At 39.0% G+C, this 26162-nt stretch overlaps 1 protein-coding gene across 3 annotated transcripts in view; it reads right to left on the bottom strand.

Moving 5' to 3' along the window:
• Positions 1–210: 210 nt before the first annotated feature.
• The window catches only part of MOSMO (modulator of smoothened), a 31569-nt gene continuing 5617 nt past the window's right edge, over positions 211–26162 (bottom strand). The window contains exons 3-5 of one of the 3 annotated variants that reach the window (XM_085074699.1): positions 23879–23948; positions 10801–11013; positions 211–4056 (exon numbers count right to left, since the gene is read on the bottom strand). In XM_085074699.1, coding sequence (XP_084930825.1) covers positions 3872–4056; positions 10801–11013; positions 23879–23948 — 468 coding nt within the window. In that variant the 3' untranslated portion in view covers positions 211–3871. Of the gene's footprint in view, positions 4057–9840; positions 9948–10800; positions 11014–23878; positions 23949–26162 lie in introns of all 3 variants that reach the window. The other 2 variants (XR_014855106.1, XM_085074698.1) reach the window with 2 other exon arrangements.

The following is a 26162-nucleotide window of genomic DNA, read 5'->3' on the forward strand; positions in this document are numbered from 1 at the left end:
AGGGGAGACAGACACCTGAGGGGACACTTGAGGGGACATTTGAGGGGAGACTTGAGAGGAGACAGACACCTGAAGGGAGACACCTGAGGGGAAACGCCTGAGGGGAGACAGACACCTGAGGGGAGACACCTGAGGGGACACAGACACCTGAGGGGACACGCACACTCCCTGTGAGGCGGGGCTGGTTCTAGTCAGTGCAACCAGGGCCAGTCGCTTTAGTAGACAATTTATTTTGATAAACTTGCTCAATAACAAAAATACAAGTGAAGAAAATTATGTTCATTTTATACAGTTTGTATTAACATTTGTTCGGAAATCATTAATTGAAAAAATGCTCTAACCAATTAGAAAACAACCCTCAGTAAAGGCTGGCGGGCCCAGCCTTGAGCCCAGGCAGGACAGCCCGCCTGCAGACACCATTTCCTTCATTATGTTCATCCTTCACAAAGGTTTTAAAGGACAGCTTTCATTTTCCTCTGTGTGTGTGTGTGTGTCGGGGCAAACAGGAACCTACAGTTGTGTTCTGGAGTGGTTAAACAACGTCTCGGAAACACAGGGACGGCAGGAGGGCCCGGGTCTGGCCGGGGCTAGGTGGCGTGGCACACTGCCCGTGTCTGTGGGACACTGGCATCGCTCTCCAGCAGGATTAACGGCAGAAAAACCACATTAAATGGTTAGACTGGTGTGTTCAGGGAAGCACACCCTCCCCAGGTCTGAGCCAAACAGCTTCCAGGCAATTATTTCAGCTGAGCTCAATAATAAGATTTATACAGACAAATTTACTAGTTTTCCTTCTGAAAGTATTTTCAGTTTCCAATCTTACTTTTTTTTTAAGCCAAATAAATGACAAAGTGTGCACAAATTACATTATGGTGAGACATCAAACCTTCGGGAGGATTTTGTAGCAAAAGAATAAATGAAATTCTCTAGTGCTGTATGAAATGAGCTGTCCTTCAAAGAGTTAAAAAATAATGGCTGGCGGAATCAGAAAAGTTTATGTAAACACTCAACACAAATATGGGATTACCTTTGGAGAAGATTCATATGGAAAACATTTGCTTTTCATGAACTGAAAAAGTCTACAGATGTTTAGGCATGTTCAATACGAACTTCCTGTAGTTCAAAACAAAACCTTGTGCAAATAAAAACCTATAAATAGTCTTCAGCAGATTTTACAGTGATGCTCTTAGGTATGAAAAGAATGCACACAACTTTAAAACAGAAGTAACAGACATAAGTTTGACAAATGATTGCACCATAAAACAGTGTTTTATATACAGTTTACAAGATATGATTTTCTGCTATAAATTAATACTGTACTATATAGTACTTAGTGACCTTATTAAAAGCAACTGTTGACAGCTGTCTCTTTAATTACTGGGTTGGGTTTTTTCAAATGCATTTGGCCGCATCTATTTCTGGACTTGAAATGCTCAAATATTTAATAAATCAATTTGTTAAATCTTTGCTAACATTTAATAATTCATAGCAATAGCATTGGCAGATCAGATAAATTTCCAGTCAGCCAACCACAATCTGGATATGCTCCGAGATAAGTGTTTCTTTTTTTTTTCTTTTTATTATGATGATCCATTTAATCAAAGCCTAAATCCACATGGTGTTACTATAACTGAAATAAGCAGGTTGGAGGGGCAGGGAGGGAAAGAAATCTTAGCAGCTGAGAAACTCTCCCCACCCCCCAACTGTGTTCCAGTTACAAAAATCTCTAACAATTTACAAATGTGACATTTCTCAAAACGTAATTTATAATCCAAGTTTTAGTAAATACTTTATCTTAGGACACAGTAGTGATAACACCAAAATTTTGACACATACCCAGCAGCTGAACCCTGCCTTCTACCTCAACCACTATCACCAGGGGCCTCAGACTGCCCATGCAGATGAAGGCTTAAATTAGGAACCAAATTATATTTAAAACATGACTTCCAAGTAAGTGCTTGGCTGTATTTACAGATTAGTATACTTTAGAAAAATTTAGTGATCCATAAACACTCCATTCTACTTGTGAATGAGCTGACTGGAAAAAAAAATTACTTAGAAACCATTCCAGTGACAAATTTGGTCAAAAATTTCAAAAGAAAAAATACTTACATCAGCAAATAACCTCTCTGTATTAAAATACCTTGGAGGGGGAGAGGGAAGAGGCGCAGAAGGACAGGGACCCACTATGGTCTGAATGGCACAGAATTTAAAATAATTGTGCAAACTGTCTTATTTTTAAACACTTCAGCTTATCTGATAAGTGATTATTTTGGAAACTGCTGACTTTATTTTAACAACCTCATCCTAAAATGAGTGTCTATTCATTAATGCAGTTCCTCTAGTAAGCTCAATGAAACAGTGCTCAAAACAGACAATTTTTTTGTTTTCAGAATGAATCTCAGGTAAACTATGTATTAACTGGAAAACAAATACTGATAGTGCAGGCAGCTTCTCTGGAACACCAAACTAGTAGTGAATTAAGATGACTGTGGATTCAATGGTTTATCCTTGTGTTGAAAAATTAAACTACTTTTAGTGAAGAATGTTTACTCCAAATTTGGGTGGCCATTAAATCTACATTTAAAATAACAATGTTAGTAAACAAGGCATATATTTTAAACAATTATATTGCTCATTTTTTTGGCAAAGATGAGCTAATACTCAGGTGAGTTCATCCATCTTTGCAGTGGAATAGTGTTTGCATTACTTTAAACATTGCATTTTACATGTGCTAGAGAAATGCTTACCTATGGTAAAATGCTGTGCTTGAACGTGTATGAATGGTAATGTAACAATGCAGTAGAAAAAGAGATGTTCTGTACAACAGTTGCTAATAATTTAAATAGTGTCAGTTTCCCAAAATTAGGATTTTAAGGTATGACATGATCTCACCTTCTACCCTCATATACAAATAAATTACCATAAAAAGAATTTTAGCTTAACTTAAAATTGCACCTAGAAAGGCATGGGATCGTTTGTACCTATTACAAAAAACTGTTAAAATCAAGGGCTGCTACAAAGAATGAGGTAAACTGAAGACTCTCAGCTATGTGGCCTTCAGAGAAATGGCTTTTTTCTATTGAGTTCTAGTTTTGCACACCACAGTGTTTTGCTAGCAAAGCATTCTGAGTTCTTTTCCAGGAACCATTTGTGTGTATATACATATATATATATATACATATGTGTATATACACACACACACATACACACACACACTGTATACTGCATCAGCAAAATATATATATATTTATATATATATTTATATAAATATAAGGACGAAATCCCCCTCTAAAACGTTCCTTAGTGTTTCCTAGAGCTTATGGGGGAGGAGGGGATGTATGTCTTCTTGCTGTTACATACATTGAGAGAACATGTTTTGATCTATTGGCTTCTTGGTGCAGTAATGCAGATTGATCCACATTGGTGCCAAAGGCTTTGCTCATCAGAAGGAAGATGTAAAATACTAATCTCCTAAACAGCGAGGCCAGCCTCACTTGAATTCCTCCGCAACCCTCTGGTCTACCACAAAGTTCATAAATACTTTGACTTCCAAATTGTTAGACGTTAAAAACAGGAACAGTCCAGTAACATGGGGCATTATGCTTCTCAGTGTAAAGCATTCTTCACTAGTTCCTATCACAGTGCAGACCTGACTGCATTAAAGTATGCTCAGGAGATTAGTCATCGTGGTCTGTATTTGGTTATGGGAAAGGCTCTCCTTTTTTTCATCCAAAGTGCATAGTGAGAACAAGTCAAAGCATTCCTCTTTTCAGTCAGTGTTTGATAGTCTGATTTAGGCATCCTCCTGAGAATGCAATTCTGATGTCTTGCTCTTTTCCAAAATAAAGTCCTGCAGTCCAGACATTCATCAGCCAGGTAAACAAACTTTGCCAGCAAATAGAAGTCCCACTATTGTAAAGAAAATGGATAAGACAAACAGTACATACGAAGACCCAACCACTGTGTTATTGGGTAATTTATATGGTTGACCTCCAACTTCATTGATGTAAAATCCTATTGGAAATATTAGGGCTGCCATACAGAATAGAATCACTGCAAAAAAAAGAGAAAAGAAAAAACAGTCACTGCTGTGTTAAATTGAAAATATTCACCCATTCATAGAGCACTCCAGAAAAACAAGCAAACTATCCTGACTAAACTGAAGAGCTGAGATCTGCCAGTACCTAACTTGCTTGAAACGACTGAGTAGGCTTAATGTCTCTTTCAAAACATCCTTCATCTATTCCCAAGAAAGACTATAAGTCCCCAATTTTGACTGTAATTTCAGTTCTGCTCACTAGATCATGAACTGTCTTTGCATAATAAAAAAATAGTAGATATACTTCTATCACCATCACAAAGTTTAGTAATTTCTTCTCCAGTTATTTTAGAGTCATTTTGTCCAGTCAAGATAAAGTAACATTTAACATTGAAGAAACTTTTTCTATTATCAGTTGTCTTTTTTCAGTTGCAGTTGCCCTCTCCCATTCTTCACACATTCCTTTTCTGTAAAAGCTTTGCTAAAAATAGAAAACACTCAGATTGTCATTACAGTTTCTTTTAAGATTAAAAGATACCAGTTTCCTAAAGTTATATGAATGCTTCCTTAGATAATGAAAAATCCTTAGAATTTCCCACTGGAATACAATGAAAGTTTCCTTTAGTTTCATCTAGGCTTCTTAGTGAAAAATTCAATTCAGACTCTGTGAACAAAGACCAAGCAATGATGGTTTTTATTTCACCTCAAAGTTAGACTTATGTATATGTTTTGTTCTTGCAACTGACTCTTTCTGAAAGTACAAGAAATCAAGAGCTCCTCCTAAAGGATTACGTTACGGATTTCACAGGCCTTCAAGTGTCAACAGTGGCCAAGATTCCTCACAGCACATTTCAGTACTTTGATCAAATCCAGGAGAGAACATCCAGTGTTGTTTCCCAGATGACAACTTAAGTGTTCCTGTAACACACCTTTGGAAAAGTAACCCTGTTTATTTTGGATGTAGCAATGTGCAGGACTCTACTGTCTCAACCAAGGGAATGACTTCCAAATATGACTCCTCTGAGAGGCAAGATATTCTTCATAATAAAAAGGATTAGCTTTTGAATTGGTTTGATTGCATATGCAAGAATATATAATTGAGGTTTTTTAATTAGTATTAGAATAAAACAGAATTTTATCTGATAGACAGTTCAGTCAAGTACTAGTGCGTAACTCATATTTCACTTCTATGTATTTCAGTGTTGTTTCAAACATTATTTACTGCAAGTGGAACATGGCACAGCAATACCTATAATTCAACCAAATCTAATTAGATCTGGGGGAAGAGAGGAGCTGAACCTGCTCTGTTCTCTCACCAACCCCACAAATCCACATACCAACATCTTCTAATATGAAGCACAGCTCACACTGAAGCCTCCCCTAGCCCTCAAACTCTGCCTATAATCTGGCCACACAAGAAAGAAAATTCAAGCCAAGTTACAACGCTCTTGCCTGAACAAAGTGCATTCTATGCTGATTTTTTCAGCTTTCACTAGTTAACACAGGCTGCTGCTTACTTTTGTTGGTAAGGGATATGCAGGTGTTGTCCTTGTCTTCCCTTTCTCTTCTCCAGCACTACAAAACAGAAGAAACCCCGGGGATGCTGTTCCCTACTTGAGCATCCTTACAAGTCAAACAAGCAACACTAAAAACCTCTGGCAACAGTAAAAGGCATCACCTTAATCACCAGCTCCCCTGAAAGTCAGAAATGCAGCAGCTGCTTTTGCTTCCAAAGGTATGTAAAATAAAATCAGGAGCTTGCCAGTCCCCTTTGGCCTCACCAGACAAGGTCTCTAGTCTTTACAAACGAGGAAACGATCGGCTGGAGCAGCATCAATATTTTTCAATGTAACTTCACTACTGCTCTTCCTCATTTAATACAGATGGCTCCAGTTTATCCAGCCACAGTGCCCACACTAAAACCATTTTTTAATGGACTCCATGTTTATCCAAGACAAACAGTTTACCACATATTTTGTATCTTAGTGCTTATGATTTCTTAGCACAGTCTCAGCTTTGAGGCAAAACCACTCATATCCTAGAAGATACTGGTTGTGGGCATGATGAATCTGAATTCAGAGTGTCCAAGTAGGACTTACGCAAAAACAAAGAAGGTTGCTTTCATAAAGCATGATCCACATCCGAACATGAGCTGCTCCTTGCCTTCCAAAACATATAAAGCAGCTTTCACAACACCTTGAGCCAAGAGCAGCCAGCACCAGGATCATTCCCTCGGCTGCCAGTGCCAAGCAGGAAAATCCAGATGTTCCACTGGAGGGGGCTCGTGTCTCGCTTGCACTGTGCCTGCACCGGCGGTTATTCTCCACAGGGGAAGGGAAAGAGCACAAACAGAAAACATCTGGCAACTGCACAGCTACCACATTCCTGCTCAGTGCCACCTCTTTAGGCGACTTATTAGAATAGAACCAAAGACCCGGCAACCAGACGTTAAACATTAAACAATCTAGAAAGTTTTAATCTAATTTGTTATTGGTCCATGTAATTCCACACTACACAGTCTGATCCTGAAAGAATGCTTCCTTTTTAAAAATTGTATTTTAAACATCTGAGTCCATCTGAGAAAAGCACGGGTATGTGTTTCTTGAGCTGATCTGTGTAAGCATAGAAGAGCTTTCTAGTCTGCATCTGAATGGTGGCTGTCAAAAAACCCAATTAGTTTCTGCAATTCTTTAGCTTGAAATTGTTTTGAGCATCTAATGACAACTTCAAAAGAAATCCAGTCTTAGAAAAAGGTCTAATGTTCACAGGGTTCACTGTAATATCTTCCTGCCACTTTAGAGACACAGAACATGGAAAGCAGCATCTGGTACAAATCTTTAATAACTCAAGAAGCACTTTATTCACTGGGGAACACCAGGGATAGACATTCACAGGATAGCTACTGTTAGTTAAGAATGTGATTATCCTGCCCCAATTTTACTTCCACTCCAAAAAGCAAGTCCATTATTGCTCATGAACTTTTAAATCCTCAGGGAAAAAACCAAAGAAAAAACCAAACCAAATCCAGACTCGCTGATTAACTGCTGGAAAAAAGGTATAAATATGATTTTTCTGTCTAGCATCTTCTCCCTCGATACACCTCAGAGAAGCATCTCGTTCAGTAGTAGAATACATAGAATTAATTTCCTTTCTAGTTGCAGCAGATGGTAAGAGACCTGAATCTGTAGGATGTAAACAGATTGTGAGGGAGCTCTGTGAATTCCTGCAATAGCCAAGATTTCTATAACATTTTTAAGACCACCTATGTGGCCTTCACAGGGAGTAAGCTCTGGACATTGTTTCTAATTATGAAACTTAAACATATCTGTCCGGACGACCATGAAAATGACAACATTTGAGAGTTCCACACCTTCACCACATCCTGTATTTTCCACTGAAGGTAGAAAACAAGCACCCTGAAAAACCAAGGGATTTATATAAATCTGAAGCAGAGGTAGCAAAAAAGGAGAGGTTTCAGAGATATGTGGAAAATTGCCAAAGCCAGGTTACTTTTTTACTACCAACTTGTGCACTATGTCCCAGGGCACAATTAGTGATGACATGGTGTAAAAGCTGGAATGGCAATAGGCAGTTCTGGTATGCAAGCTGGGATGGCAATGGGCAGTTAGTTCACACTTGAGCAATCAGTCAATACTACCCTGCAAAGGAACAGCTGATCAGAGCTTTGTTTGCTGCCAACACACCGGGCACAGCTACGAGTTTGTAACACCCTGGTCATTGAAGAATCACACAAAACAGTGCACAGATGAACACCTACAAGGAACCCAAACTCCATTACACTGGATGTAATGAATGTGGTGCTACTGAAACATCAGTGATAGTTTTGATATTATTTATACCCAAAATGACAATATCACATCACTAGGAATACTGATTCCCGAAAGACTCTTCTGTATAGAAAATTAAGGAAAACCTTCATATTTGCCTTTACAAGACTTTTGTCACTCATGTGGTATGACCTGGAAGACAGCAATATCTCTCCTCTCCACAAAGCTGTTTGCAGAGATGTCAGAAGGATAGGTTTCTGTGCAGTAAACTCATGAACAACTGGGGAATGAGGCAAATCCTGTGCTTGTAAATACCCTCTGTGGTGTATCCCTTCTGATGTGTATACAGGAAAGAGAACTGACAGATCAAACTTCTGTCTCCTCCATGTCTCTTAACTAAACAAGATAGACAAGACCACTCTCAGCAATAATTCATATTTACAGGTATGCAGATGAAAAAACACCTCGAGTAGTCCAAGATGACAATATTACAAGCAAAAATTCCCTGAAAAATGTAAGTTATACAATTATATATAAATTCCAGCATGAACTGTGCAAGAGTGATCTCTTACAGGCTTTCCTTGCTGCTGTCAGAGTTGCAAGGAAAAGGCTGAGCAAAAGGATTCCTTTGCCCTCAGATATTTACTCCAGACCCCCTTGCATTTGAAGGAATGGAGCTGCCAGTCCCAGGGCTTCCCTTGGAAGTCCCAGCAGATTTCCCTGCTTGCCCAGGATAGCATGTCCTGCATTGTGTTCAGAAAGTTCTGTGAGAAGAATGTCTCCTAGTAGCCTGCAGGAGGCCACTGAGTCTTAAAATTGCTTACAGATGAGATGTAATACAAATATGAAGTTTTCTCTACTGCCTTCTAATGAATTACACATGTTTTCCTCTAAACAGCACTGGCACTTCACAGGAAGGACCTGCATGTGGTATTCCAAGTTGATTCCACATGGCTGCCTATTTCCTAATACTAACCTACAAATAGGTTACTAATTTGTATTGCATCCAATGAACCACAGAAGTCACTCTAAACAACTTTTTGAAAAATCTAGAATTCTTCCTTCCATTCACTTATTTTTTTCAAAATTAATTTTTCTACGAAGTGAATTTAGAGATAAAATTTCCTATCATCATTAATAACAGGAATGCAAAGGTCACAGAGTTGTATGTATTGGAGATGAATACCAAAGACATTGAATTCTGTAATTTTGGCAATGCAGCGATCATATCTTAATAGAATTATGAATAATTCTGACTTGCAAAAGAACAAATTAGTATGTTTCATTATTAAACATCTCATACCAAGAAAAGTGCTGAAATAAAAATGTCCTTCTGTACTGAGACATCTAATAATGAACCTGTTGCAAGCCTAAAGAAATCTATAGAAAAAAACCCTGAAACAGCCTTAAGGTACCAGACTTTTTTGGCTGAACTAATCATCACACTTGTAGAAAATTAAAGCTGCAGGGATGTGATGATTTGAGATATTTAAGAAAAACATTGATCTTTAGAACTCAAACCCCCCTCTTTACCCAAGATCTTTGACTTCAGCTTACTGTAAACATCTTAACTTTAGACGGCAGTTTGACTTTAACCTCCCCACATATTTTAGATATATATATGAAATAAGTATAGATAAACAGGTGCACTGGAAAAGTTGGGATGGAATATTCAGTAATACTCAGGTCTGCTATTTTAATCAGTCACCGGAAAATAAATGAAAGTCAATCACAACGGATACAGCATTTCAATAGCTCCATTGTCTGCATGAACTGCACTAATTTAATATGCTGGGTAGCAACGTTGTCAGAAGGATGGCTTTGATTGTACAAGTGCCTCAGTGAAGTACCTTGGTTGAAGCTGAGAACTTTTTAGTATTATTCCCTTCCCCAAAACAAGGTTAAATCTTACTCGAATTAGATATTATTAGATGTCACAGAGTTCCATTAAATTTTATTTATGCCCATGTAAACCACAAACTTGCATTTTCTAGTTAGTGTTCACACTACCTTTAGTGGTTTGTCATAATTCAAGTCAATTTAAAAGCCCTCAGGTTTTGAGTTTTTTCATGCTGTCATCCCCACCATTAAGGCACCATTTCACAGTTGGGCTAAGCCTGTAACACACACCAAGAAAAGGAAGTTTGAAAGTTATTCCCTTTGCTCATTATAACTGTTTTTCTTTTGCACTGAAGTAGCCATAGAATATGTTTCCCTGTGTACAAACACAGGGCTGCTGGAGGAGGCTCAGCTGTGAGGAGTTATGCTGGTGCTCATGCAGAGCAGAATGAAGAGAGGCAGAAGAGCACTGGTACTCCTCCCTCTGCCTAAAGCAAGGCTGCAGGTCACTTCTGGAAGCAGAAGTCCCAGTGCTGTGAAGCACAACAGATGCTCTGCAGTGGGCAATCCTCCTGCATAGCCAATTAGGATGCAGATAACTGAATAAAGCAGCTGCTGTGAGCACAAAGCAGGACTGGACCAGCCTCAACCCCGAACGAGTTATTTACAAGACACCTGAGTAAGGGACAGGTGGTCTCAGATGTACCAACTGCCTCCTCTGCCTCAGAGAGGGAATTTTCAGTAATTGCATGCTGCTAGGATTATCCAGGCATGCTGCCTGGATATATGGGAGTGGGGAATTATGAAATACTACAGCCACTCAAGTCAGGACTGACCTCTTCTACCCCTGCTCATTTTCTTAGGTCAATTAATGGCCCTGCCCAAGGAAGGTAAAGGGGTCAAGCCTTCCTTTCTTTCACACCATTATTCCCTCTCAATTACAGTCACTTGAGATACCAACCCCTTTATTTCTGAAGACTTGTTTTTCCCTCAGATGTGGCATTTAAAGAGAAGGAATGTTTTGCATAGCAGGAGCCCTAAGGACTTGCTCCTTAACAACACTACGGTGTTATTTCAGACTCCACCAGTTTATCCTGCATACAGGTCAACTGTGCAGTTGAGGTCACTTACTTCCAGTGAAAGCTATCCAGCGGGCATATTTAGTAGCTTCTCTTCGCCAGTGGGAAGCCACCAGCAAACCACATGTGACAGTTAGTGAAATGATTCCCATTATGATGAAAAATAACGTAGTGACCCACTCGGGAGGCAGCCGTGGAAGAATACAGGTCCTGTCACGTCCATGGATGGTTTGACACTGTCGCACAAGGCCAACTGTGAGAGCACCTGAAAATACATAGCAGAGAGGCAAGTAAACTTTCAAAATCCTCTCTGAGGGGCGCTCAATTGCAAACCAAAGCTCAGAATTGCCCCAGAGTAAGGGATTCTTTCTTTGATGAACCTTAGTTAGGCTTTCAAACACAGAGGATGGGGGGGGCACGCTATAAACATCTGTCTTCATGTTCATCACACGCTTGCACAAGCTGAAGTGAGATGGCTGCAAGCTGTATCTGGTTCCTGAGTGGCAATCAAGTTCTAATCAAAGGGAGAAAGCACTCGTAATAAAGCCTGCCAATATCTGCTAATGTGGTAGTTGAGTTGCATAGAGGATTACTCCCTCATCCATGCAAGATGAAGTAGTTTTACACTCTAACCAAATTAGTTTTAGCCCCCCTAAAATGCCTTTAATTACCTAATACTTTTTTCCCTTAACCTGTAAATACAGCTTTAAGTCTCTGAGTCTTGCAGCAGAAACTGCATTTGATTCATGTATTATTTTAATAATCACTCATTTCTTGACAATAACTCTTTAATGAGTCCGTCTATCTCAGACTGATCAATGCTTTTGGTTGCCAACAAGTGCTACTGCATACAGAAAATGGGATATCTACACAAAAGATCTATCAAAAAGATCCTAGAAAAAGGATAAGACTGGTACAGGAATCATAAAGACTTAACCAAAATGATGTATTTTCTGTTAAATAATAAAAAAATCTTTTAAATCCAAGTCAGTGTTTTTGAGACTCATAAAGAAGCTATTAGCGAGCTTTAACAGTGAAGTTATCTAACCCAAATTTACCATGCAAGATTAAAATGCATTTCTTCCAGTGTCTCCTAAACTTTAAGTTGTAGATGTCTCAATTTTGTCTCTTCTTCTGAACTGTTGTCCTAAATAATCACAATTATCCTTTATCTACATTAGGAGCAAAAACCAGCAGTGGACAGCATTAGAGTCAACATTTTTCTCCACAAATTACTTAAATATTATTTTAGTTGACCTGTTTCAAATAAAAAGAGGGCAACTTAGACACAATTAGAGTAAGACTTGGAAGCTTAGGTTTAGCATGTCCTTTGGAGGGAGAAACATCTGTCATACTTTTTAGCTTCTTCTGAGGGGAAAAAAAGCACAAAGCAAAGGAGAAAGCCAATAGTCAAAAGGGTAACTAGTCCTAGCATGCACCTCCTGGCACGCTGGAGCCAATTTCTACAGATCCTTTCTGCTCACACCTCAGCAATGAGTACCAGCAGAATCAGCTTCTGAGCTTAGAACTGTTGGGTTAGGAGGCAGCAGATCATACTTCATTAGATGTCTAGGGTTTTATTAGATGTACTGCTTCACATCTCAGGGGATGAGAAGAACCAAAACCAAAACCGTTATGAGTCCTGAAGTATTTTTACAACATTTGTTCAGACTAAGAAATTTCGGTTGTATTCAAATATATCCTTTTAATTACACATCCATCGACTGAAAGATTCGGGAATGAATTTTCAGCTAAAAACAGAACAACTGCATACTCAATAAAGTTGGCATTTTCTACTCCAGATACGCAGGAACCATTGCTGTGCACCAGGATTACACAAACCTGAGCCAGAGTTACACAAGCAATCCTGCATGGCTCTCACACCTGTACAGTACAGTTTCACATGAACTGCTTCTCTTCCATAGCCTGCAATGTTTTCATTGCACATCAGCTGCTGGGACAGAGGAGAGATGTGCCTGTGTCCTTAAAAGTCAAGCTCCCTGGAACACACACACACTGCAGAACCTCACAAAACACTGAGCAGTTTCCTGTAGTTTGGGCATAAAGAGGCTATTCACTGCAGCATCACAGAACAGGAAATTAATCCCAATCACTCTGCAAGACTAGGACTTAACAACATTTTTACTATCCTTTCAGCAGAAGTCAGTTTTTTCTAATATGAAATTCTAATCAAAGAATGACTTCATAAAAATGACATCATACATTCAGTAGATGTTTTCTGAATTCAAAGACCAGTCCTGACTCCAGTGGCAATAATTTAGTGCATTTTTAACTTTGGTAAAAGCAACAGTGATAAGAGTCACTGTGCTGCACTTGGTTCCATTTTGTGTCTTAACTGAAACTGAAAAACAGCTGCTATAGATGAGCGTGTATTAGCAAGACACAACTATTTAATCTTGCAGATTGAATTTGCAGTTCATATTGAAGATATTTTTCAATTAAGAAGAGCACATTTCACATGTCAGATTCAGACAGAACCACAGCTAAGCCCACTAGTGCCATATCTAGAGGAAACAGAAGGAACTCCATCTTGAACTACTATTTTGAAATGCAATTTTTCTTACTATCAGCATCTACTTCTACAAAAGGTGATTTTCGCAAAAAAATAAAACAACAAAAACCACCCAAACCAAAAGACCCACAACTGAAAATGAAGAAAAGGAGAATAAAAATCTCTGAATTATGAGTACCAGAGTAGCATTCCTTTTTAATACACAAAGATAGTTGCAAGAAACTATTCAGAGGATGGTTTCACTCTGGCTTTTTTTGGTGTGGTGTTTTTGGTTGGTTTTTTGGGGTTTTTTTGGTTGTGTTAGGGTTTGTTTGTTTGTCTGGTTTTTTTTTTTTAAAGTGTCAGCAATTAAATTTCAGAATCTGCCATTTTGAAGGAAATATACGGAACTTTATGGTTAAAATCGTGCTAGCACATACACGATATTTTTTCTTAAATCTGCTTTACGGATTACAAATCTGAAGTAGATATACTCCATAGTCAAGGTTTTGCACCTTGAGTCTGCAGACTCTAGGGAAGAAAACAGAGGGCAAGAGGTCTGGGAACCATTTCTGAAGGTTTCACAAAGGTAACTGGAAAATCAACCTCATTATGTGCTCATAAATTCAGTTAAAGTTCAAATTTAAGTTGACTATACAGGAATACCTCACTTGTGTGCATAAACTGGGCACAAGGAAATGAAACCTCAGGGCTCATCCCATAGTGACAAATCTGTTGAATTCAGACTTCAAAAGAAATCTCTGGTGTGGAAAAACAGTATTTATTTGCCATGAAATTCAAATGAACAGCATGTTTATATGGTATTTTATTGTGTTGGTCCCATTCTAAAGCAATCAAGCAAACAGTTGCCAGGCAGCTGCAAACAAACTTGTTACAGAAAATCTTGTTTCACCTTATCTAGTCTATCATTGAAAGGAGGGACAGAGATATGAAACTGCACAGAGTCCTTCTGCCTGTAGCTGGAGAACAGCCCAACAGCCCATCTCAAACAAATAACCAAGTTCCACCCATCCATAAGTAAAAGGTTTTTAAGTCATCCTCTTAGAGCTACTCCAGCATAATTGCTGAAAATCTAAGCACCTAACTCAGGTATGGAACAAACAGCACAGCTAATGCCAGTAGATTAGGCAGCTGAAAGATGGATCCAGCCCTAACCATGTGCAGTGGAGTAAACACAGCTGCCCACCCAGTTCCCTTGCCAGCACAGCTCAGCCCTCGGGAGCCACAGTGACATCCCTGAGGTGCAGGGGCTGCTCCCCTGCTCTTGTCTGCCTCACCCCAGAGCTTCAGAGCCTGGCATTATTCGGGTCAGCACAGCCAGTGCAGGAGGTGATTAGGATAGATATGCTAATTACTAAAAATGAGATTCAACCTTTATCAAATCAGAGAATGCTGCACTGAGCAAATGTTACTGAAGTGGTCCTTAGTCTTTTCTAGTAAATCTATTCCCTGAAGTGCCAAAGCATTTCAAACACATTAAACAACCTCTCAGTAGTGTGTCTGTGTATAACCAGGACTCCAGTTAATTTCAGAGAAAGATTTTGTGATCACCCAACTCCTCCAAACCATCAGTAATGCTCATTTTCTGACACTGCATATTTTTACTAGAATCAATGATAAAAAGACTCTTCAACAAATACACCAACGCCGGGCAGCATCACCTATTTAACAATTAATTTTCACAAAACCATTGAGCAAAAGAGGGGGAAAGACATGAAACCAAGGAAAGGCAAGCCCCCATTTTCCCCCTTGGTGCAGATGTGCAGCTGCCAGGGAGCCGACCCCCAAGTCCCACTCCAGCCCTGCGGTGCTCTGCCATCCCTCTCCTGTTTCCCTGGTAACTACAGAGACAAGGAGGAATCACACTCTACAGAGAGAAACAAAGATTGCTGCAGCCCTTTAACTCCCCCTCCTCTACATCACTTCTGAATTATTAAAAGTGGCACGGCGATAGCACGGCTGGAAAGCAGCAGCATAATAATGGCCATTCAGATGTTCACTGTTCATCTGTTATTGGAGTGCCAGGACGTGTGGGATCAAGTGTGCCAGATGGACACGGGAGAGGTGCCACTGCCATGAGGAGCTTAATACAGCAAAGAAACAACTAATATGGTAAAAGCAAATGCAGTGAATGAGGTGGGGCTCAAATGTTAGAAGGTCCCAGAGCTCAGCAGCTATGCTGGCACATGAACATCCAAGGCACAAACCCTCAGCACTGCACTTGCTCAGCCTGCTCCTCCTCTGTCCTCCCCTATTATCCCACCTTGAAAATGTATTTACTCTTTCCTGTAATTTTGGAGAAAATGCTACTCAGCTTTAAATACATCTGCAAACCCTTATAATCCTTGACAACAGCTTCCTCACTTCTACCTTCTATATCAACCACATGCTTAGCAGAATGCTCAATACTAGCATTAAGTAAATCTTATGGGCCATTTTCCCTCCTGAGCGGCTTAAAACATGTACCTGGTCCCAGAGAGCTGCCTGTTGTCCCTTCCTCACTGTCCTGATGAGATGGGATGGTGCTGCTGGAATTGCCAATTGTGACTGGCAGACAGTTGCTGCTCAAAGGAGATACTTTTCTTTAATGTACTGTGGACTTGTTAAACCATCTTTGCTAAGTGAAAAGAACAGTTTGGAGGTTTCTTAATAAGGCGCTGGCAGCATAAATCTTAGAGCACTGCCAGTGTGGCAAGGACACTGCAGTTTTGTGTTTTAGTAATGAGCACAGTACCTGGAGCTGTGTTATTTGGGCACACTAAAACATTCATTGCTGCTGGTTAGGTAACAGTCACACGCCAGGGAATGACATGTTAAGGGCAGCTCAGTTAAGGCATTCCCTGTAACTCTCACTGGGCCACAGACATGGACAGGTTGGGTTTGGAAAATTTTCAATTTTGATCAAGCTGATAAACTTGAATGGGAAAAGGTGTAGGTCCACCTAAGAGGAACAGGCTGCAGCAATGAGCACAGCTGTAGCTTGCTGTCAATCCAAGTGGAAACTTGGAAGGTCTAAAGAAAACACAATGATTTGGTCATCAGACTAATTCCATGCACCAGTGTTAAGAATAACCATCAAGTTGGCTTCAGCCACCTCGCCTTTAACATGTTTGCTGCTCCTTGCCTGCAACCAAGCCTCTCTGAAGGAAGACTGCTTTCAAAGGGAGCAAAACGTAGCCAAGGAATTATTGAGAGGAACAAACAAGCATGGAAAGAATAGTTCCAATGCACCTACTAGTAACAGCAAACAGGGAGGAGGGACTTCCAAGAAGAAAATTTTCAAAGTCATCAAAGGAATTTGGCAGTTGAAGTGGGATGTTTCCCATTCTCACATATGGAATTTATTTTCCTGCAATGGGCACTTGAAGTCATGTTGCTATACAAAGGGGGAAGAGAGAACGACTTATTTAGGTTTATTTATATGTGTTTTCTTTAGGGCAAAGTTTCTATTAATTCTATAGCCTAGGTTCCTTGGGAAGAGAGGGCTCTCCCTCCTGCCTTTCCCAAAATCCAGGGAGCTGACACTGCTGATCATTCCCTACCACAGCCTTGGAGGTATTCCCTACAGTTAATTCTACTTATTCCAGTGCAAAACTCCATCAGAAATCAGGCCCTGTACCTTCTTATGAAATTAGTCACGCTTAGAATGTGTCACGCAATGCAGAAGGTTAGGGAAAAACCTATGCCTTTGTAGGATAAGCACCACCTCTGATATGAAGGGGAAGAAGATAACAGCATCTTGCTGGTCTGCAAAACCAAAGAGGAAAAAGGAATTAACAATGCTGGGAAACACCACTTGATGCTGTAAGGCAAGGCTCATTTTGTAAGAGTCAAACAGAATCACAGGGTCTCTCTGTCACGTTCCACTGAACGAGGCCCACTGGCACAGCTCACAGAATTGCTCTGTATCTACAACTACTCACAGTTACAGCCTTGTAAAAGGAAACATAGTTAGTCCTCATCTAAATCTTCAGCCTTGACCCATTAAAGCAATTTTAAAAAGTTTACAGCCTCAAATAATGCCATCTTGGAGCATTTTTAAAAACAGCACATACACATAATTAACTGCAGCTAAGTAATTATAAGCAAGTTGAACACCTTCCACATTTGTGCTTCAGTCATTATTGCAGGACAATACAGTAACTGAGTTATACCAAAAAGCTATAAAGGGTCTGTAAAAGAATCAAAATATAAGATAAGATCAACTGCCAGTTTCTAATCAAGTATATACAATATGTGGTACAGTTCTTACATAAATAATTACTTCCATTGTGAGGGTTGGAGGTAGTTTGAGTAGATGCTCTATAGCACTTACGCTGCTAAAATAACTTTGAGGTTACCATGCAAGTACAGTATTCAGGATGTAGCAGAACAGATTGATTCTTTCACTGCGGATGTTCCAGTACATTGTTCAGTTAGTAGATTAATAGGAAACCCAGACTCACTAAAATAAGATTTATTAATGTTAAAGGATGATCTATAGGAAGGCTGAAAAGAATAAGACAGGATCAACTGCAAAGGCACAGAACATAGAAGAGTTCAAAACAAACCGATTATAAATTATCTTTCCTGCCTTTTGTATGCCAGATCTTATGTTTTTGGCCTTCACTCTGATTTCTCTCTCAAATCATCTCATAGATATCATAACCCTGGAAAAAAGCTTTGGAGTTTCTCATTTTGAAGAGGACTAGATGCAGGATCATCATACACCCACTGGATCTCTAGTGGTATTAAACAAACACTTAAAAAATATTTACACAATGTTAAAAAGTCAGCTGTCAATAAAGACCTAGATTTACTTGCAAAGTCCCTGCTACATCTAAAGGGCCTCTTTTAAGAGCCTTGTTATAAGAGCTCTTGTTGTAAGAGTCCTTGTTGTAAGAGTATGTTATACAATGTTATTTCTCTTCTACTCCATTCATCCCCTTCTCTCAAATCTGATGCTGTCTTCCTTCCAAACCAACTTTGAAATGCATCATCCTTCTTGCTCTAGAGATGTAAAGGATGTCTATTTGCTTCAGGAATGAAGTATTCTTAAAAAATATATTCATACAGATGAGGTAATATCCCTGGCTTCAAACCTAGCTTACGCTAGCTATGAGGAACCCACCAATTAATTATATTTAACAATCTAATTTCCAGAGAATTGAACTTTGTAGGTACCATTTTTTTGGCACTCCTTAGCTTACTAACTTTTAAAGAGAAGAATTCCAAATTTTAAAGTCTAAAGCCAATGTTAAAAGAGTCATGGTATATAAGCAGAAAAGCCTTCCTTGCTGCTGAAGAACATCTGGTGCAAAGTTGCCTCAAAATTTTTCAATTCTGTGTTTGTATCATGCCTAATGCAAACCAAATCCCCCCTTCACAAAACCCACAGTCTTCTCCCTCCCTTCTCTTTTCCCAAAGAGAAAAAAAATCAGGGGCCATCTATTGGGAAAGACTTACACATATTAGAAAAGTTTATTACTACAGATGACAATCATTATAATACATTAGATCTAAGGGATGCTTAAATTGCAGACATTTGGACCAATAAAAAGTGAGTTTATTTCTGAATTCCAGCAATTTTCAATGCCCTGCTGCTTGTGTATTTGGTTTATTAAATGTTTTTTTCTTTCACAACCCCTCTTTCTTTTTAAGAAATTATTTTTTTGAGATGGACCACCAGACTCTCTGAGAGCTACTCTCAGGCACCAATGCAGGAACAATCCTCCTGATGCAACAAAGGCTGTGTGTGTTCTCACACAGAGCTAAGAAATCTGCCCATGCTGAAGGTATTCTTTCCGACTTCAGAAGACAGCAATAATTAAATGTTGGTAAACAGGATCTCTAATAAGCTGCATCCTTCTGGTTGTTCCTTTTCTAACACTATAAGAATTTTCACAATGGAACAGTTTTGTCAGTGACTAGAATCTTTACAGTTTCTGAAGTGGCAAGGGCCTGGAAAAAAAGAGAGAACTTTCCTAAAATACTAAAGCAATGTTTTATTTAGTTTAAAACACAAACAAAGAATCCAATTATTTCAATTTTTCCTCCAACCAAAGCAAAGCTACTCAGAGTTGACAAAATCCACTGCCTAAGAAAAGAAAGATCAAAGGCAGTGTCAATATTTAAAAGTGATTTCTGTAGTCAGCTACACCACTTTATGCCATATGTTCAGTTGAAAGCCACAAGCTATGACACCTACAGCTGTTCTGCCATTTAACATCTGATAAGCTTGTGTTCTTTTTAACAGAGTTAGTTATATTTGGCTTCAGACAGAGCTGTAAGATGATACCTCTCTATCCAATGCACCACACAACCCTACCCCAACCTTCTCAGAAGTGGTCTGCTCAGCACCTCACAACTGTATGGTTGATGTGTAGGTCTCTGAGGCTGGTCATCATCAAAGGGAACCAACATCATCAGCAGTGATATGAGATGGCCAGGCTGGGGCACTAATGGCAGCACCAGAGTTTGCCACGTGGTACGAACACAACATAAGCAGAACAACACAGAAATTCTGGATCTCACAGTGTAGTGGATCACCTTCCATGCAGGTGTCTTATAAGATGGTCTGTTCACAGGCTGGCAATAACTGGACTTCAGAGCCCTCCATTTTTAACTCCTGCATAACCAAAAGCATCATTTCACCAAGTTAGCTGAGTTTCAAACTTATTAGATATGCTCAAGCAGATCAAGATGGATACACCAAAATTTCTAAACCACACCAAGTAAAGTATCCTACTGTTCTCCCTCTTTTAGTTCATGGAGAGAAAAGAAGTGATCAATCTTCCTGGTTACAGCCTAAAGCAATTTCTCTAACCTAGTGACAAAGACATTCAAGGTAAGGGGAAAATTCAGGTCCTGGCTCTGCCTTCGAGATCACTTGTGCATTTTAACAAATTAAATTCATGAGGAATAAGGATCATCTTCCTCTCTCAGACATAATTGTTGTGCTTTGCACTGATCTCAGCTTGCATCAGACATGCTCCAAGGACACCCACTGATCTGGCTCTTCCATGGCCTCATGAATCACCCAGTGGTGAAGGTGAAAAGAGAAGTGTTGAAATGCCTTTTGGCATTTATATGGTTGGAAACACATTTGTGAAGTTTAGGTGTCTGTTCTGGAAACACTCAGCCTAAATACACCTTATGTGCTTAATGTTTGCCTCCACCTGAGCCTAACTTTCTCTTGGTCCACTTCTGACAGAATGTTTTAGGCCCAGATTGCCTGAAAGTACAAACAGACTATGCTAAATAAAGAACAAAATACTCAAAACCCAAACCAAATGCACGAACAATTGTGGCAGTTTCTTTACATCACATAACTGATGGCAGGATTGTATTTATAGCAATGAGGACATGAGAAGGGAGGTTTGCAGGTAGAATTAATCCTTCATTAAAACCACTAGAAAAATTGGAAAGATTAAGCACATTTCTGGTCTTGCAAGCCCTTCCTTGGACACACCACTGTACTGGCTGGGGATATAAGAGATCCTATCTTTGTCTACTAGACTTGGTTTTTGCCATAAGGCATCTTTGTCAAATGAAGAACAGCACCTATTTGCCCAAAGATGTACTCCATTGCAACTAGAATGATATTTCAAGTAGAATAAAACCTAACCTTAGTTTTTATTCCTAAAGGCACTTTTAACTGCTGCCAAATCTGTGTATGACATGCTTGTAACAACTGGGAATACAGGTTAAACTGCACTTCAAATAGGGATTAGGTACAGGGCCAAGATTTTATTATCTCCAAATAACACTTCATGTGCTGAAAGACAGACTGAGATATAGCTTAAGTAAACACAAAATGTCCTCTAGGACTGCTGGTACACAGTTTCCTGCCTAATTAACATTTTAAGCCCCCACCAATATAAAAGGTAGCTTTAACTTTTCAGGCAAACTGGAAAACAAACAAAACCAAACCCCAACCCTTTCTGCAGTAGTAATTCTCAAATTTAGGCATTTACTTGCTGTTCCCATCACAACAAAAACATTAAAAACAAAGAAGAATAGGAATGCAGGAAGCATATTCAAGATTTATCCTAAAGTATATATTTTCTTATCGCTTTTGCTAGGGCAAGTCCTTGTTTTAGAAGCCTGCATAATTTAAGCCTGAATTATTTAGGCAATTAACAGGTGCTGTCTGTGTGGTGATAACACTTTCTCCCTTATCACAAATTGGCATCTACAAAAATAGACTGTTAGAGTCTGGAGAGTTCTCCTTTTTTCTTTTTTGCTAGTATAAGAGAAGACAGACGATTCCTGAACAGTTAAATTTGCACTTTACTGAAATAAAACACGACTTTATTGAAACAGCAAGGCTCAGTTCTTTCTGAGCAAGTAGGACTGTTCTTAAAAAGCAACCAGATGTTATATAGTGCTCCAAAGAACGTATCTGTTAACAAATGTTTATACAGTCATTATATTGACATCCTAAAACAGATTCACTCTAATTTTAGATTTTATATAAACAACCAAGAGATGTTCTGTCCTTATCACCAACTTCATCTTACTTAACATCTAGTTACAGAGAACATTTACTTCACCTTACACTGGGCATAAGTCAACAGATTTCTGTTTGTAAAAGAGCAACTGCTACTTCTGGCCTTTACTCTCTTTATTTCACCATTTTTCATGTACTAAGCTTCAGGGTGCTTCTTGAAATTGCTGAGTGACCCAGAAATATTCCACTGAAAGAATTTATGGGACCACATTAGAAATTCTTGGCCTTTCAATCTTTTCAGGTTTCCTGTACAATCTTGTTGCATAGTTTTTAGATTGAATTAAGTGTGGGTTTAAAAAACAAAGTGAAACATGCTTCTTCCCACGAGTTTTTACAACAGAGAGCACATCATTAACGCATGAATTTAAGTGCACAATTCGTTTCAGAACAGAATTCAACCTAAAGAAAATAAAAAAGTTCTTTCTTCACCCTTGTGACTTCTCTTCCCCCACAGCATGAAACACCTACGATGCTCCTCCTATCAACAGACACAGAGAAAGCAGCAGTGCATTTTCTCCTCTACAAGAATGGAAAACAGAATCTTCCAGTGTTGCAGCTCTGGAGCTGACACTTCCACTGACCATGGGAATACTGTTGGATTATTGTCTATGACTGAGAGATGATGTCTCTTAATGCTCAATTTAGAGTATTTCTATTTTGTATAGAGAAGACTGGACATCAGAGCAAATTTTCAAGTCAAACAAGGCACCCTTGTTTGACAAGACAAATGAAATGCCTGTTACAAAAGTCATCCTTCAGGAAACTTGAAGCCTGTGACAACCCTTTAGGAGTTTTCTTCATTTTACTTTGGTATACTGCCATTACAATTAGAGGTTGTTAATGTTTGATACATCAAGCTCACACTGATAAAGTTACAGACAAAACCATTTCCCTTTACTTGTACATTTGCCCTGCTTATCAATGAAGTCAGGATCTCTCCCATTTCAGATGTATACAAAGATTTTATTGCAGACAGCAAGCAGTTTCACTAAGACATCCTAATAACATTAGGATATATGCCATCAATTTGAGAAATGTAGAAAGAATCTAGGTACAAAGCAGCCCATCTGAAGTATTCACAGCAAAGCAGTTCTGGGGCACACTGAATGATCAGTTGTCTATTCTCCCCTTTTCTGATCCCATACCTATTCCTTAAAATGCAACTAAATTACATTGCTGCCAACAGCAGAAAGTAGTCACAGTCATAAGAGAAGAGGAAACCACGCAAGAACAACCTGGACAAAAGAATGGAAAGCCCAGGAGTAAGAACTGCAAGAATACAAACTGGCTCCATGAGGAGCACTACAGAAATAAACTACTTGATTTTAATGCCTATGAACACTGTCATTTGATTATTAAATCCTTGGATGTACCAAGCTCAGCAACAGCCCAGCCCTCCTGATGCAGTGTGCAAACAATGGCACAAAGAATTGCTCACCATCAAGTAAGTTCAAGGCCTAATGTGAACTGTCTTCAACTGGACAAGTATTTAAACATCCAAGTGGGGCATTAATCTCTACGCCTTGAGAGACTGTCATCCTTAATGATCCCAAAGTGCTTTGCAATTTATGGCACAGAACTGCAGCTACCATGAGGTTCTTGGGTAGCAGCCAACTGTTGCCTATTGCACTGTGCTGTGCTGGCTTTGAATGCTGCAGTGAATCCCTGGGAGGCTTTCGATGCCCTCACAAGGGAGCATTTTAGTTCATCCCAAGGACCCAGAGTAACAGACTGTTTTGCTCCAAGACAGGAACCAGAGTCTACACACTCTATATGAATTTTGAACCTTGAACTCCTAGCAGCAGGTATTTCCTACTGGATTAGCCCATCCCCCAGACAAACCACCACAATCAGATGTTCCTAAGGTACCCAAGAGAGACCAAACTCTCATCAGCAACTCTATTTACAAAATTTAAAAAAATATATACAAGACAATACGTCAGACAGGAAATAAAATATGATATAACAGGAAGAACCCAAACGTTTCACACTGACAAGAGATATAACCTATGACTGTTGATTCCATATAGATTCCCATAGAATCAGGCCAATGTAAGTGCTTTGCAAATCTAGCTTGTTTCCTTTCTCCTTAAAATAGACACGTACCCTGCACAGATCCTCTTCTTGGCCATATCTCCAGCTTTTCAGATCTGTGTATATCTCCATCAGTCAGAGGCTTGGGGAAGAAAAGTGAAATTGAGCAAAGCAGCTGGAGCACACATAAGGGGATTGCTGCAAAACTATCAAAGAGCTTTTTTCCTGCATATAGCCCTTAGTAATAAAAAACTCTGTCAATTACTAAATTTGTAGGCACTCTGAATTACAATAATAACTTACAATTAGGTAATAAGAAAATTTTTAAATTTAAAATTGTATAAACAAAAAAATTAAAATAATTTATAGTTTTTCCATATTACTTTGTACAAGAATAAAACAGCCTCCATATTGTATTTGTTCCACCATACTACAAACATAATTTCGTATCTGTTTTTAAAATAGATAGCAGCATTTTATCCTCTGTGAAGGTCAATATACATCCTCATTCATGACCTCACTCCAGTTACCTTCTTCTAAAATACACAGGTCTCAACCACTGCTGGAAAAGGATTCAAGAACTAGGTGCAGAACTCCTGCTAAGATGAAAATCCTACACACTGCACTACACTGCAGCAGACAAAAAAAGTTCTCTTTACTATGTTTCAAGACTAGCATGAAAAAAAATGGGAAAAAGTTGAGCTGTTGTGAAGTACCTGTGGAAAAAAAAAGTAGGTCAAGCTTAAAAGTTTGACCTACTGATCTTCTTTGCTTTGGCAAAAGTACAAATGGAGTTTACATAATGCTGCTCACATGTAAGTGCTGGCTGGAAACTAAACGATACAAATGTTTTTAATAAGCCCCAGTCATTAACAGGATTCCTTGTCCTATTATTTCAGACTATTTTAAACTTTTTGTTTTGCAGTATATACTATTGAATCCTTACTTTTGAGACTCATACATTTAAGTTATCCTTGTGATGATTTCAGTGTAAGTTTGTGGCAACAAATGTAATACACACAGCTCAAATCAGGTCTAAGCTGATGTTAAAAAAACGAATGAAACTTCGGGAAGTTTCTGAAGCCACAAAGCTGAAGTCTCAACAAGGCACCTTTCCCACAGGTTGTACCATCTATAAAGCAGCTTTACAGTTACAGACTTCTTGAGTAAGGCACAGGATGGATAGAAAACAAATCTGTATCTGCACATACTGAATAGAATTTAATTCTATAGCAACTGTGCATAGCACTACTAAGCAAATAACAACAAAAAGGTTATTCCAAATATCTGAAACTTAAGTACCTTGTCCAAAACACCTACTATCAGAAAAGACAAATGAAATGCCTGTTATTCTGTGATTTTTCCCCTCAGTTTAATAAAGTAAAACTGTGATAGGAAACAAAAGTTTAAAAAAAGAAGAAATTAAAGCTTTGCTGCTAATGCTAATAGGAGTTACTGTGATAAAGATACCACCTCTATTCTAGAGGAAGAAGCTGGGGTACTACCACAATAACTTGCCAACAGCCAAAGTTAGCTGTGCCAGATGGTAGATTTGAAAGTTACTGGCTCCCAGACCTGTACTCTGTAATCAAGTATTTCTTATCTAACTCTTCAACACTAATTAGAGAGTGAGGCATTCAACAGGATTTGGTGGAAGGTCAACTAATAGTTTTCTACCTTCACATGCTAAAGAGAAAACAAAATGTGCACCTAACAGGAACAGCACTAGTTTGTATTTGTTAAAAAGCAGATGTAAAACATCAGTTCCTCTATGGACAAAAACAATTGGCTCTCTCACATCTTCTCTGGCAGGCTCAAATAACCAGGCTGACACAGCTCTCTTTCATGAGATTCTTCCTACACATAAAATAGTTCCATATGTTTAAATGCTGAGTGGTTGAGTAAGCACAAAATTAATTCATTACAACAATGCTTTTCTATTGATTTTTCTTGTGCCTTAAGGCCTGGTCGATTACAGAACCCAAGCACAATTCAAACACTCTGCTTTGTCACATTTTTACATCCACTTGAAAGACGTCTGCAGACATGAAGTGGAATGGAAATGTTAATTTTAAAGATGCCACTGACCCTCCCAGTCCAGGCAGACCTATTAACAGGAGACTCTTGTTAGAGCATTCAGATTATATGAAGTTCAGAATCTAGCTCTTGTTTGGGTTTTGTATTGCTGTTTTTAAGGCATAGGCAACATCTCTGAAATACAAGTGCTGCTGGCAGGGCCTGCATCTTAGGACCAGCAGGTCCTAATCCCTCACTGTGGGGATCAGCAACACATCATAACCCACCACCACATTTCCCTCCTTCCTCACACACCTGGGAACATCCATCAAAGAAATGT

Source organism: Lichenostomus cassidix, chromosome 14 (genome assembly GCF_008360975.1).
Source record: "Lichenostomus cassidix isolate B80296 chromosome 14, HeHo_3.0, whole genome shotgun sequence".
In the NCBI taxonomy this organism is placed as follows: Eukaryota; Metazoa; Chordata; class Aves; order Passeriformes; family Meliphagidae; genus Lichenostomus; species Lichenostomus cassidix.